General features: G+C 42.0%; 1 protein-coding gene across 1 annotated transcript in view; it reads left to right on the forward strand.

Moving 5' to 3' along the window:
* Positions 1-613: 613 nt before the first annotated feature.
* The window catches only part of cav1 (caveolin 1), a 17239-nt gene continuing 3001 nt past the window's right edge, over positions 614-14851 (forward strand). The window contains exons 1-2 of the mRNA XM_050073658.1: positions 614-1005; positions 1949-2116. Coding sequence (XP_049929615.1) covers positions 970-1005; positions 1949-2116 — 204 coding nt within the window. The 5' untranslated portion in view covers positions 614-969. The remainder of the gene's footprint in view (positions 1006-1948; positions 2117-14851) is intronic.

Consider the following 14851-nt stretch of genomic DNA (forward strand, 5'->3'; position numbering starts at 1 on the left):
ACAAAGTAGTACCGGAGGACAACCAACAAACAAACGAACATATACGCCCAACAACATAAACAACCAGTTTGCATCTTGCTCTCAAACAAAAAGCACAAAATATGAAACCACCCTTTTATTTCAGTGCCACTCCCAAACACACCCAGACAGAGTTGCTCCGATCACATCCACTGGGTGAAAACAGCTGAGTGTGCCAGCTGGTGTCACTGCAAGGTGAGCTGATACAAGAATGTAAACAAACCAGAGTGACCAGAGTGACTTTCAGAGCTTGTAGAGCTGAGAACAACAGCTGGAGAGTCAATGCAACAAAACTTTGGGTTCATCAGAGCCATATATTCATTGAGACTTGTTTTCTGAGGGTAGATGAAGCAGAGAGTGACAAACTGGACTCTATATTTGCTGAAGTAGCTTAATGAATTCTGACTGGCTCTGAAGTATGTCCTCATTTATTCATTTTTATTTTATTTCCTGTGTATGTTTCATGCTCTCTTGAATCAGCACTTGAATCGGTCTCCCTCAGGCTAAGGAATGGCAAAGATCCACACCTTGCCATCCCTAATTAACGCCCACATCTCACCGAACAAAAACGTTATTATACTCTGCCTTGATCCCCAAATAAAGTAATTCCATGGCGGTTACAACACTCCTTTAGTTTGAGTGCTGTAACTAAGACGTCAGTCTCTCCTCCAGCAGGCAGGTTACAGAGTGGCTCTCCTGTCTCTGCTCACAGGTGACTCCCGGGCTGCGAGGACGCGCTCTGCGGGCTGCGAAGACCCACCGGAGGTTTCCCTCACAGCTCTGGCATTACATTCTGGTCACGTCCAACGAAAAGGGCAGGAATTAAATGACCATAGAGGTCCCTGAGAAGAGCCCCAGTCCTCTCAGTTTGCCTCCACGCCTCCCACTCGGCTTCCTATATTATCTTCTTGTCTGTTTCACCGCGCTAATCTGTTCAAACCTGAGGACAGCATGACAGGAGGACTGAAGGACGGCGAAACAGAAGAGGTACAGTATGGCTCTCATGTCCAGCTGGCGCTGTTTTTAGTTGAAAGGTTTTAGCTGACACGGATTTTTCTTGATCGAGGAGCTGTGTGTTCTCGCGCGTAATGTGCAGTCATTAAGGACATTTGGATGTTTTTCTCCAGTGCGCAGTCGTTATCTTATTTTCTGGCACCCAGTCATGAACGCGTCTCCCACACACGCTGGGGGAATGTGAAGGACCATTGAGCATACATTAGCATGTGGGTGTGAGATTTTACCGGCTAAAGTCTTTATCAACACAACAGCCGATTGTTGTTTTTACGCATCAACCACAAAGGTTTGTGTTTTCGTGCGTAAAAGCGCCAAAATGAGTAAACCTACAACCTTTTTTCTAACATTTCAGTCAGTAATTATTTACATGCTATAACGCTAAATAATGAAGCCATACGGTTGTGAGTATAAATGATAATGTACTTTAAAGACTGGCGAGGGACGGAGTAGAAGTGTGGGGTCTTTACGCACTCTGTTTTTAAGGCGATGAACACGTTCCTTAATAAATGTGTATATATATTCACTAGTCCGATTAAAAATAAAGCTGACGACCACTGTTTGTTGAAACATACCCAAAGTATATCTTTAAAAAAACCTATATAAGAGAGAATTATTTTATATTTGGAATATGCGCTTTTACGCATTTCTTAAAAATGTTTCCATGCTCACAGGCAGCTACATGTTGAATCAACTGTGTGTCAGATCAGGATAGGAGCTTTCTGTCCGGGTGGTGAGGACCCCTTGCGGCTGGATCGAGGGGTGTGGTGCTTCACTTTCTATTCATTTAAACCCATCCCTGTTTGTGGGGCAGGCTGGTAACTCACAGCTCCAGTCTCTCTCCCTCTCAGCGCACTGTGCACACTTTCCCTCCTCCTCTTCACTCTCTTCTTTTTCTGCCTCCTCCGGATCCTGACAGGAGTTTCTGCATTCGCCGTTCATCCGAAAACAAGGGAACATTTACAAACCAAACAACAAAGACATGGACAACGACAGTCTGAACGAGAAGACGATGGAGGACGTCCACACCAAAGAGATCGACCTGGTCAACCGGGACCCGAAGCGCATAAACGACGACGTTGTCAAGGTGAGTGGAGGGCTGTTAACTTTTCAGCTTAGTGTTTGGGCTTAAAGGTGCAGCTGCGAGCTTTTCTCTATTCTCGTGGCACCATAACGTCACCAGAATACCTGTTGCAGAGTTTGCACCTAACGTCAGCTCAGTGGAGCCTCCTGAGTCCTGACAGTCACCTTAAACTGAAATAAACTGTGCTGGACTGTGTGAGCTGTCAGGTTGGTGTTCTGTGCGCGTCAGAGGCGCACAGCAGCTCTTTTGCGCACTGTATTGGGCGCTGTGCTCCCAGCAGTGTTCCCCCTCACTGACTTTCCCCTATTAGGGAAAAACCTTTGCAGAGGTATTAAAGCCATTGGAGGCGATACAATGCCAAGCTATCCACATGTGTAAATATCAGCGCGTCCGCACAAGCAGCGGACTCGCACACTTGAACATCCTCGCTCCAACAGAGGAAACATTACGAATTTCCTGTTGTTGGAACACACATTTCCCACAGTCCTTGCTGCACACGCCTTGCTGTTGGGAAAGTAGAATTCTTTCCATAAGAGAGCAGCCTGCCCGGGCCGCACAAATACCGACTGTTTATTTTGTTTAAAGGAGTTAGCAGAGGCACAGAGGTTGTAGCAGCAGAGGAGTGGCGCGCTGGAAGCCACCTGACGCGTCTGCAGGGTAGCGGGGAGCAGCAGCAGGCTGAGCCCTGACGCCCTCCTCTCCAGCTGGGGCAGCTTTTTTCATGAGAGTGGGGTCAAACGGCTCGCTGCGTGGGACAGGAGGGGTCAGCTCTTTGAAATGCCTGAACTCTGCCTTGTTAAAACAGGGAAACACCCAAGTAGCCAAGTAGTAGTCTGAGGGGATATCCCTCACCACTCCCCATCTCTCCTCCCTCCTTTCCTCCCATCCTACTCCTCTCCTCCCTCTCTCCCTTCTTCCCTACATGCCTGTAGTTGCGTCAGAAGAGCTGATGTCCATGTGTTGCTTTTTATTGGCTGCTGTCAGGATCCAAATGATTGCTGACATTATTGATTGGAAAGATGGCCTCTGGTTGATAACCTCTTACTGATAGATGATTGAAAATGTCATGTGACGCTGTTTCACATGTTAAATATCTGTTCTTGTGGATGTGTCACACAAAATGTCTGAAACCACATGTGCCAATCTGCAAGTTTTTCCCACATGACAAATATGTGAAATGTGTTTCCCATGTGATGAATTCACAAGAGACAGAAGGCACGTTTTGGTGTATTGGGGTTTTAAAAAGAAGAAAAAGTCCCCCACAGTCTGTCCTGTGACCTGCAGATATTCTTCTCCCAGCTCTGCCACATGAACAGTTTCACCAAAGTGACTTTGCCTGTTTTCTGCTTCTGTCTCCACTTCTTCCACTGCTCTCTGCGTTCTCTCCCTCCCAATTCTCCTCCATTGTGACAGTGAGTCAGACTCTCCTTCCAGTCTCAGAATAGAATGCAGCTTTATGATTGTCCCGCCCCTCTCTAATCAACTCAACAGACCGCTGGTGAAATTATCTGAAATCACATGCGTGTACACTGTAAAACTTCTGCAAAGAACCGCTAAAGTGCATTTCCTCAAGTGCTGTACTTAAGCTGATATAAGTATTCTAACTTTATGCTACTACTTTATACATCTGCTCCAATCCACAGATTTGCAGCCACACTGACTACTTACAGATTAAGATTTCCTCAAAATTTATTGAACATTTAAAATTCAACGCATTCTTATACTCAAAGTGAAACCACCCAGCGGTACGTTAAGCTGCACCTTGGCCAACTTAAATTAAAAAAAAAAAACACTGCTAAATGCCCTGTGATAGTCTGGTGACCTGTCCAGGGTGAACCCTGCCTCTCGCCCAGTGTCAGCTGGGATTTGCTCCAGCCCCCGCGGAAATGAATGAATGAATGCATCATAAGTGATGATCCAATGTAATCATTAGCAGCAGTAAAACACTGGTTGGGACCGTTCTGTTCACACATTTATCACTTTAACATCTGATACTTTAAGTGCATCTTTTTAATCATACTTTTCCCTTTAATTGAGGTTTTTTTTTTTACACTGTATTACTCTCACTGAAGGTTCTGAATACTTCTGCTGCTGCTAAGTATCTTGAAAAACAGATGAAATCCTTTTATGCCAACTTTACAAACTCAAACAGTGTTTCAAGGACCCTTCAACACGTGGAGAAATACTTTCCACCATTAGGAACCCAAACGTCCTCGCTGCCTCCCTCTGGATTCCCAGCCCACTCGCCAGAAGAAAAAGTTGGCATTGTACATTTCTGCAAACCATAGACACTTTACATTTGCACGTTTCATATGAGCTAAATATGTCATTTCACTTACCAGACATGAATTGTATTTACCATGGGTGTACACTGGGTGGCACTGTCTTGGTATTTTTAGCTTAGTCTATAAAGGTAGGGCAGACGTTGTTTTGACCTTGGAAGGGCAAATGGTTTTTGACCCCTGTAGTGCGGAAGATTTTGCAGCATGCTGAAGGTTAAGTGTTCAGTTTTGGATGAAAAATAAAGACATGGACATTTATTCAAACTTACTTTTGCTTGTATGAAAAAATATGATGATTGTTTTGCAACTGGAGGCTGCAGTTCATTTTCTGAACACAACCAAGGAAGCTGTGTCATCAACCGAGGCGAGTGTGTCAGCAAGGTCAGGCCAGGTTAAACATCTCAGTAACAGACTGAGTTCCTACACGAATCATGTACATGTTTTTAAGTCAGTGAAGTATAGAAGCCGACGTTGTCATCAGGGAGTGGAGGGGGTGGTGAATGGTGTGACAACTTGGCGAGACGCCTGCCAAGCTGCAGACCACTGCAGAACACTTTTCAGGCAAACAAACAACCAAACTAGTTGTTTATTAGCAAGTCATTGTCGTGTTTCCAGCGGCTTTTTAGGCACAGAAAAGCAGATGTATACCAAGACATTGCTGCTTCTCCTGCCATGATTTCATTCCAAAGTGGGTATTTTACCCCAAAACATGAACTTTCCCTAACCATTACCAAGGTTTTTTTGTGCCTAAACCTAACCCCACGTTAACCAAGGCATTGTTGAAATGTAAAGTTTTGACTTATATAATACATAATATCGTGCAAATTGTAACAGTCGAATATATGAAATGTGCCTTTAACATGATGTATACTGTGTCGCTTAACAGCAACGTCATCAAGCAGCGCTTGTTGTGATTTCTGTCTGTTGAGAGCGCACCCAAACGCTGGTCGGACTACACCTATGTGCTCCGCTTTCCTTTATGTCCCTCAACACAACAGTAATGGTTGTATGTACGTGTGGCAACTATTGTGTTCATGTGTGGAATTGTAGTAGCCGTACAACCGGGCTTGGTAAGGTTGGAGTGTTTTAAGTGGACGTAAAAATAAACGACGAGCATTTGTGAAATCCCACACGTGTGTGAAAGTGAGTTTCTGCCTGTCCTCTAACTCCAAAGAGCTACACGGACCCAAAACCATTACAAAATGTAACGTATCCGGTGTTTGGAGAAATGTACCATGCCATTACTTTTCCAGTGATTGTGTTGGGCTTCCACAATAAACTGTGATGAGCCTGTAGTTTTTACAGTGTGCTGTATACAGCTCCTCTGAGGTGCTTTGAGGTCAATGAAACAGTTCTGCCAAGTGGAAGCGTGTGTTTGGTGTGCCCCAATGAAAAGCACAAGCAGGGAATCCCTTCCAGCAACCCTTATTCTGCAACCCACCGTGACCGCACCCCCCCAACACCACACACATACACACACGCGCGCACACATACGGCACTCACACGTAACTGTGTGTACTGTGCATGTATGTAGTGTATATGCACACACAGGCTCACAAACAAACGCACACACTGCATTCTTGTAGGAAAAGGAACACAAGCTGTCCTCCTGTAGCTGCTGCAGCTGGCCTCAATCACCTGGCCACATCAAACAAGTTCCATTACCGACATGCATGTGGAGTTTGCCCTGCGAAGAGAGTTTTTTCCTCTGGAGAAATTGCGGGTCTTTATATAGCAGAGAGGAGGAGTTAGCAGAGTTAAAATGCCCCCACTGGAGACAGTTTTTCAGAGGGAGTTGTGAGAAGTTTGATTCAAAGTCTTCAAGGTCAAATTTAAAAGGAATGAAACACTCCCTCTGAGGCTGCACAGCCTGTGATTAGCTGACTCTGAATCACGTTCTAACTTTACCATCTCATTTATTGTCACTGTTATGTGAAAATCTCAACCTCGAGTTTTGCAGATTCTTTCAAACTCAGTGCAGTGAGATTTGTATCCAACCAAATGTCATGCAAATGTAACAAATCTATGAACTCGTTGCAAAAATATATGCAAAAGAGAAGTTGCATCACACAAAGAAGCACCAGAGAATGTTTTACACTGATTTATTCAAATTGCTTTGCTATTTCTCAAGGACCAAAAGTTAGGATGAGGATATGTGTTTATGGGAGGGTTGAGGTAAGTGGTTTTGTGATTTTGGTAAAGAATTTGCAAAAATTTTCTTAAATCAAAAAATTCACCTAACAAAGTTTTCTTAATCAAAAGTAAACTTAAATGAATGAGTGAAATGAGCCTGCAGTCTGTGCCTGTTGGTCTCATACCACAGGTGTGGACTCCAGTCACATGACTTGGACTCGAATCAGGTGTGAGTCACAAATTTGAAGACTTTGGACTTGACTTGACAGAATCAAAAAAGACTTGCAACTTGACTTGGACTTCAACAGCAATGACACGTGACTCCACTTGGACTCGAGCCTGTTGACCTGAAAATACTTGATGCATTCCCCCGAGCCACGCTGGGAGAAGAAAGTTCTAGATATTTTTCCAATATGAGAGGGCTGGGCCACAGGGTTAAAAAAATGATATCACAATATTTTTAGGCTATATCACGACACACGATAGATATCGCGATATTTTGAAATCTTCTCTTAAGTACTGTAGACTACTAAAATACAACATTATTAAAGGAACTACAGTTACAATAACGTTGAATAAAGTAGCTACTGTCATAATTAAGTTAAGTAAAGTACTGTTGTAATGAAGTTAAATAAAGTAATGTTACTGGCTATATCGCGATACATGATATATATCCCGATATTTTGAAATCTTCTCTTAAGTACTGTAGACTACTTAAATACAAAATTAATAAATGAATTACAGTTGCAATTAAGCTTAATAAACAGCTACTGTTATAATAAAATTAAATAAAATTACTGGCTGTATCACGATACATGAAATATATCGTGATATTTTGATATTTCCTCCCAAGTAGACTAATATACTAAAATATACAATCATTAAATGAACTACAGTTACAATAAAGTTAAACAAAGTAGCTGCTGTTATAATAAACAGAAAGAAAGTACGGGGATAACACATTTGACCAACGCACTGTTATATTTAAATAAATAAAAGCGTAACCGCTGGTGCTTTCATTTTGAAAGGAGAACGGTTGCTGCAAACAGCACAGAAACATTGGGGTAACAGTGGGTACATGAAAGTGCGATGTCAGTACTACTTTTTTATGATTACATTTAGTCGCATTGTTTTAACAAATAAATACACATTTAATATGCATTTATTATTAATGTAAATTGTATGTATTTCCACTCCGTTGTGAAAGTGGCATTACATTTGTTGAAGAGTGCATTATGACTTGTTTAGGAATTGAAACTTAAAGTTTAGGACCCACCTCTGTCACACATTGTACGTCTCCGCTGCCAGTCATCCTAATCTCTCTCCTAAACCAAACTAAACGTTTCCTCTGACCACCAAAACCTTTAAAACAAAAGAGTCCATTAATGTGCTCCACTCTGACCTTCTCCTCCAGGGACCCACTTTGTCTATTCAAGCAGAGCTGACAGCCTGAAGATAGAGCTCTGGAAATAGCACATCGCCTTATTTACTCAATAATACAGTCGCCTTGCCGACCGGTCACATGCTGACCCCGAGACTCATTGTTTCATGTCAAACTGGACTGCAGAGCTTTGACGTGGCATGACCCAGCTGCTGCAGTAAACCTACAAAATGATCTGATCTTTTTTATACTGTCGATGTTTATATTCGGTCATTAGTGTTGGATTTCTTTATTGAGTAACTACTAAATCTCGAGGAATCCAGGAAATTGTGATCTTTATCTTCAAAACATCCTTACTGTGATTAAAACATGACGAATTCCTATTTCCATTGTACAAAATAAAACCCTCTGAAGTCAATCCAGTTCTGACACAGTTGAACCTGTGCACCAGATATTAAAGGAATAGTTCAGATTTTTGAAGTAGGGTTATATGAGGTATTCATCCATAGTCAGTTTATTACCAACAGTCGACGTCTGTTGGCACGCCCCCAGTTTGGAGGAGCAGCAGGAGCACCGAAATGGAAGCTACTCAATGTACTGCTGCAACCACAAAATGTATTTTAGCCATTAAAAAAAACTAAAACAATATACAACACTTTAAGTGTACTCTATATTGAGAATTTTTTCAACCCTTCACCTTTCCATCAGAGGGAGCTGTTATCAGTTCCTATCTACGCTCCNCAAAAAATTTAATCTTTATGACACTTAAATACAATTTGCATAATAATTTGGAACGTGGTGTATATTGAGAATTTTTTCAACCCTTCACCTTTCCATCAGAGGGAGCTGTTATCAGTTCCTATCTACGCTCCCTTCAAAGCCACCAGACTCCACTGACAAAAACAATAATTTGAGCTTGCTGAACACGGGAGCTGCTGGTCTACTGCTGCTTTGATCATTTGGTTAGATTGTCTTCTAACATGACTTTGGTGAATCCAAACTACCCCTTTGAAATGCCAAACTCACACAATAACACAAACAAACCAACAGATCGAGGCAGCAGTAGACCAACAGCTCCTGTGATCAGCGATATTAAATCACTGTTTTTCTCAATGGAGTCTGGCTTTGAAGAACACAATATCACGGCTTCAGTTCTCCACTGAAAAGGTAAAGCAGTGAGAATACTCTCAACATAGCGTACACTTAAACTGATATTGATTGTGGTGGCTGAAATATATTTAATAGCTGACCCCGCCCACAGAAGTGCACCGCTCGGCTTCCATGTCGGACTCCAGCCTGCTTCTCCAAACTGGGGGTGTGTTGACTGACATCTACTGCAGATAAAACACTGACTATGGATAAATACCTCACACAACCCCACTTCAGAAAATCTCAACTGTCCCTTTAAAGAGCCAAACTTCAGGTGATGTTGATGATATTCCTCAAAATGTTGCAAACAGAACAGCATTTAGAAAACTGAAACTGTGGAAAGGCAAAAAAGGGAATGAAACAGCTTCACTTTATGAAATCAAACCTCTCCGTCGTCCTGCTGTGGTTGTGTTTGTGCCTCTCTGCAGCAGGCTCTCATTTAGTCTCAATCAAAGTTCTGGAAAATGGAGCAGAGTGGGTCCACTTTAAAATTTGTAGCTGTGGAAAAATTAAATGGACGCCGCGCTGGTTTTGTGGCTGCAGTCAGATTTATATTATAAGGCTGCAGTGAGCTCTGCCAGTTGGTGCTGTGAGAGAGGCTTTATGCTGCTGCTCAGAGTCAAAGAATTGGACTTACGAGCTGCTGTTTTAAGGCAGAAAAAGTAACACTGCTGGTATATTACAGAGCTGTGTTCCAAAATAAGACACCCAGGAGTGGAAAAAACATGACATTTACTCTTACATAATGAATGATATGAAATGAAGCCCTAACATGTGTGTTAGTCTGCACGCTCAACAAAAAATCTTCTTATTGAGTCTTTTTAGTCTTTGAAGTTGTATTTTTAAGACCAAGTGAAGAATTCAAGTGTTTTCGAGCAACATTTTTTAAAATTCTTTTCTAGCAACCGTCCTCGTTCTTTTTTGTTTGAAGATACAGACATGTTTTTTGAAGCTGTGATTTTTCAAGCGGCTTTTTAGCACCAAATGTGGGTTCTGTTAGTGATCCATTACTGCTTTTCCAACGGGGATAGTGCAACGAAATGAGGATGGTCTTTAAAGAGACGGCCAGAATAGTGCAACAAAAAGTTGGTGTTTTTATTGAGATATTGCTGCGTGCCCCCAAAACCTAGCATTTTCAGCCAAAACATGATCTTTTCCTAACCAAGTGTTTTGTTTGTGCCTAAACCTAATCACACGTCAACCACAGCACTGTTGAAACATAAAGTTTTAAAGTATCCATGCATAATATCCATAATAACGTTTGCAGAATCATGCGTCAACATGTTTTCTGTCAATTGGGTTTACTAGTGTCGCTAAAGCTCACTTATTATTGGTTTGTTTATTTAGTATGAAAACCAAAGTGTAAAAATGTTAAGTTTCCTGGCTGAGAATGTGCAAGACTGGCTTGACTGGGCATACTGACTTTGCGCGTAACCTCCTGTAAATCCTCAGCTTGATGTTTTTTAAACCACAGTTTACTCTGTTTGAATGGAAGAAATAATTTTATTAGTGAGCTCCAGAGGTGCTGGTTATCTTCAGACAGAGCCAAGCTAGCTGTTTCTGCTGGATCCTGCTTAAAGAAAACTTTGCCCATTTTCAACCAGCTCTGTCTCATTGCAGTGTGTGCAGATGAACAGTGTTTGCCTTGTCCCCATGCTGCACTTGTGCTTCCCGCTCATCTGCTGCCAAAAGCCCTCCAGGTGATGCAAAATGACAGATTTCACAGTTCATCTTCACACACTGCGATCACACAGAGCTGATTAAAAATTGTCAGTGTTTTGCTTTAAAGGTCCAGAGTGTTGGATTTAGTGGTATCAAGAGCTGAGGTTGCAGAACCAAAACTACTTCCATGTGCCAAGCGTGTAGGAGAACTACTGTGGCCGACATGAAAACGCGGATGGCTCTATCTAGAGTTTGTGTTTGGTTTGTCTGTTCTGGGCTACTGTAGAAACAACAAAGCGGATTCCATGGAGGAGGACCCTCTCCATATGTAGATAAAAACGAAAACACAATTCTTAGTTTCAGGTGATTATACACTAGAAAGAAAGAAAACAGAGTTATGAATATTGTGTTTAATTTTCTGCCCATAAATCCCCCTGAATCCTACACACTGACCCTTTAAAGGGACACTCTGGCAATTTTCAACCAGCTCTGTGTGATCGCAATATGTGCTGATGAACAGTGTTAGACCGCCCCCTGTGCTGCACATCCACCAGCAAAAGTCCACCTATTTATGCGAAACAACATGTGTTGCCGTTCACCTGCACACACTTCTATGGCACAGAGCAGGTTTAAATTGACAAAGTTTCCCTTTAAAATTTAGCAGACAGCAGTGGGAGTGATATCAATCTGCTCATCTAACTTTAGGCAAGAAAGGAAATAATCGTACAAAGCAAAATGTCTAACTCTACTTATTACTCTACTGAACACGGAGAGTTTTGCCGTCTTACTCTATTTAGATGCTAATAAATAATTCTACTGACATCACAAAACAGAATGTATATCAGTTAACAGATCAGGTTCTTTTCAGAGATCTAAAATGGTAAAAGTAAACCATAATGTGTTTTTCTCTGATGCCAACAGTCGGCCTGTGTAAGTGAGCGTCACATCTTCCAAACAGTGGATAGAATCTCTCTTAGGAATGAGACGCTTCACTTTTCCATTTCACTGTCAGTGTGACACTGGATAATATCTGTCTGACTTATTGATATTACGGCCATTAGCCCTCAGTAGCCCGACTCGTCTGTTCAAGGAGACACAGTCTCCAAGTAACTGTAAAATAAATATTGACTCTGCGCTCAGAAGCCTGTGGAGAGGATGAGACAGCGAAAGAGAGTCTGCATTGTGTTTACAGTGTGCGAGTTGCCACTTTTCCCTCCGTTCCTTAAACAGAGCCGGTCGGGTCACAGACACTTGCAGAGGTTGTCACATTTAAAGGCCTGAGAGATGTGTTTACAGTGTAAAAAAGCACAGTGTTCTTGTTCATCTTAATGGGAGGTGGAGGAGGAGCTAAACAGATCACAGGACAATCTGACACTGCGGGGGGTACGGGGATGTCTCCCAATAAACTTTCTGCCGGTCTCTGTTGTTTGACCATTGCTGCTCACACTCGCTGTGCAGCTTTCCTTCTGTTTATTCTATAAAAACCAGAAATGTGAAACACATCACATCCTGTGCACCACAGAATTTTTCCTTAGACGTACCACACACTGAGTGTTTACTGCAGCAGATGTAAAAGCTTCTAGGAACTCGATTTAGCCTGATAATTATTTAGATATCAAACAGTGACATGGTGTCTTTAAACCATCGAGCAGTGGAAGTCCTGACAGTGTTTTATTAGCTCCATCTGGTCCATCTGTGGTCATCATTTAACTTAAGAGGAGCTGAAAATTTGACTGTTTACATCCATTTTGGTCCAAATGCAGCTTCAGAAGGACATCTGTTTTCTATCTATCTATCCATCTGTCTATCAAGTGCAGTTTGACGGAGGTTTTCAGGATGCTCTGGAGACAAAAATCCTTTTGCAGAAAGTGAAGCAGAGATAATGTGTGTAGCAATCAGTATTTTGGGCGGGGCAGCGCCTTGGTGGTTAGACTGTGTACCAGTCACGGCGAGTGGAGATGTGGATCTTGCCAGCAATCCCAGCCTCCACCTCAGCAGTCTGACACATTAACAGGGAGGGAAGCTGCTGATTTATGTGGAAATAATGAAAAAGTTTGTGTGATTGTTTAATAAGCACCGTATCAGGGCTCTTGTGAAACACTACTGGCGATGAATGAAGGTATTTGACAAATCAGAATGAGGCGTCTAATGTGAACGTGGTCATAAATCCATGGCACATTTAGTGTAATTTGACAAGGTGTGAAGATATCCGTCTGTGACATTCCAGCCGCCACTCAGAGAAAATGGGAGTGAATTAAATTAGGTTGCAAAATTAAATGTGATCAACTCAACAGGAAATTGAGCATTGGCGTGACTTCAGTTAAAGACGTGTTGTATTAACTGATTGGCATCAGCTGTTTTATTCATGCTTCACAATCAGCAGCTCATTTATCAGCTGATAGAAACATCCAGTCATGATCATGCAGGTGTTCCGTTTCTCTTTTACTCTGCTGATGTGCTCAACTCTGTTCGCACATCACATGTTTGGTGTTGATGTGATTTATTGTATAAATGTATAAATATGTATAAAGTAATGGATGTAGCTACCTTGACGTCACCCATTGGTCGTGTGGACGTCCGTCTTAAGTGTGGCATTTTGGCCACCTCCATCTCCATTTTTGAAGCCACAAATAACAACACCTTCTCACCCCAACTTGTCAAATACTGCTGCTTTGTCAGTGGACCTACACTTCTAAATATGACGTGCAAGGTATCCTCCTGTGTCAGTTTTGGATGTTCAGGGACAACGATTCAATTTACACTTGTTAGATGCATTGTGTCTTTTCTAAACTAAACTTTTGTTTTCACAGGAAATGTGCAGTTTCTGCGTGTTAGATGCTGAAAACACTTTAATGTTTTGGCTTAAAAGTAAAATGGGAAACGAACACCAGGCTGCCGGGTTAGAGGCCGCTGTTTGTTGGGCCCATCCATCTTCCCTCCTGCCTGCCTTATATGGACTTTTTTGCTCTTTATATTGCGGTAGTTGCCGACAGGGTTACAAACTGCCACCGCCCTGTATGTATTATACCGCCACCTAAAGTGCCTCTGTGTCGTCACTGACAAAGCAGTGTTATTTGACAAGCTGGGCATGAGAACGGGCTGGAAGTGACCATATTTGGACAAGAGGGTGAGGATAACCTTAACACTAGCTGCTAACGTGGTTAGCAAAGTGCATTTACAGCCATGGTTAACTGTGATAATACTAATGCTAATATTTGCTAGCAAAAAAACGGGGTCAAAATCTTTAAAACAAAATGTACTTAGTGTTAAAAACTGAATTCCTTAGGGGGTCTTTGAGTAAATGCAACCAAGATTTTTTTGAGGACCAAAATGTTACATTTTCATGAACTGAAAACACTCTGAAATAGCAGCTGCAGCTACTCTGTAATGGTTCTTGGCTATGTAAAGACGGATGGCACCCGTCTGCCACTCCAAGCAGCAACACCCTTAATTATGCATAACTTTAAAACACGTAAAACACGTGATTTGCATAAATATTCAGCCTCGCTCAGTTGTCATGAATGTTGAAATTAGCTAAAAAGACCAAAACTGTTTTTTGTACCAGGCCAACATATTCTTATAGAAAGGCTTGTATGATATCCAGCGGATTTGCGCCCCACTAATGACATTAGTTACATCCTTAATGTACCGTTACATAATTAACGTAAAGTTACAGAAGTTAGGTTTAGGAAAAGGCACATGGTGAGGACGTACCTTAAAATGACTCAAAGTTCACACAGTTCCAAACACGTGACTCCAGGGGAAAGTCCCATCCATCAGCCAAACCCGCCTCCTTACAAGCACTTCGGACTGCTTCCTTGTTTCCTGCTGTCAGAGCATTGGTCACCTTTCGAAATTTCCGATATATGTATATATGCAGGGGCGAAAATCCCATTTCATAGTTGGGGGGGACAATAAACAGTGAAATTTCAGAGAATAATTCCAGGGGGGGACAAGGAAAAAAAGTTGTAGCCTGTCTTTTATACAGCATCTTTTACCGCAATTTGACGCTTTAATCTTCTCTCTATCTCTCCAACAGGCAGAGTGAATGTCTATACTAACTAAACTAAAACTAAAACAACATTTCCTGCAATTAAACTGGTAAACTGGTTTATATAAACAGTGTGCTGT

This window comes from Epinephelus moara, chromosome 20, assembly GCF_006386435.1.
Source record: "Epinephelus moara isolate mb chromosome 20, YSFRI_EMoa_1.0, whole genome shotgun sequence".
Lineage (NCBI taxonomy): Eukaryota > Metazoa > Chordata > Actinopteri > Perciformes > Serranidae > Epinephelus > Epinephelus moara.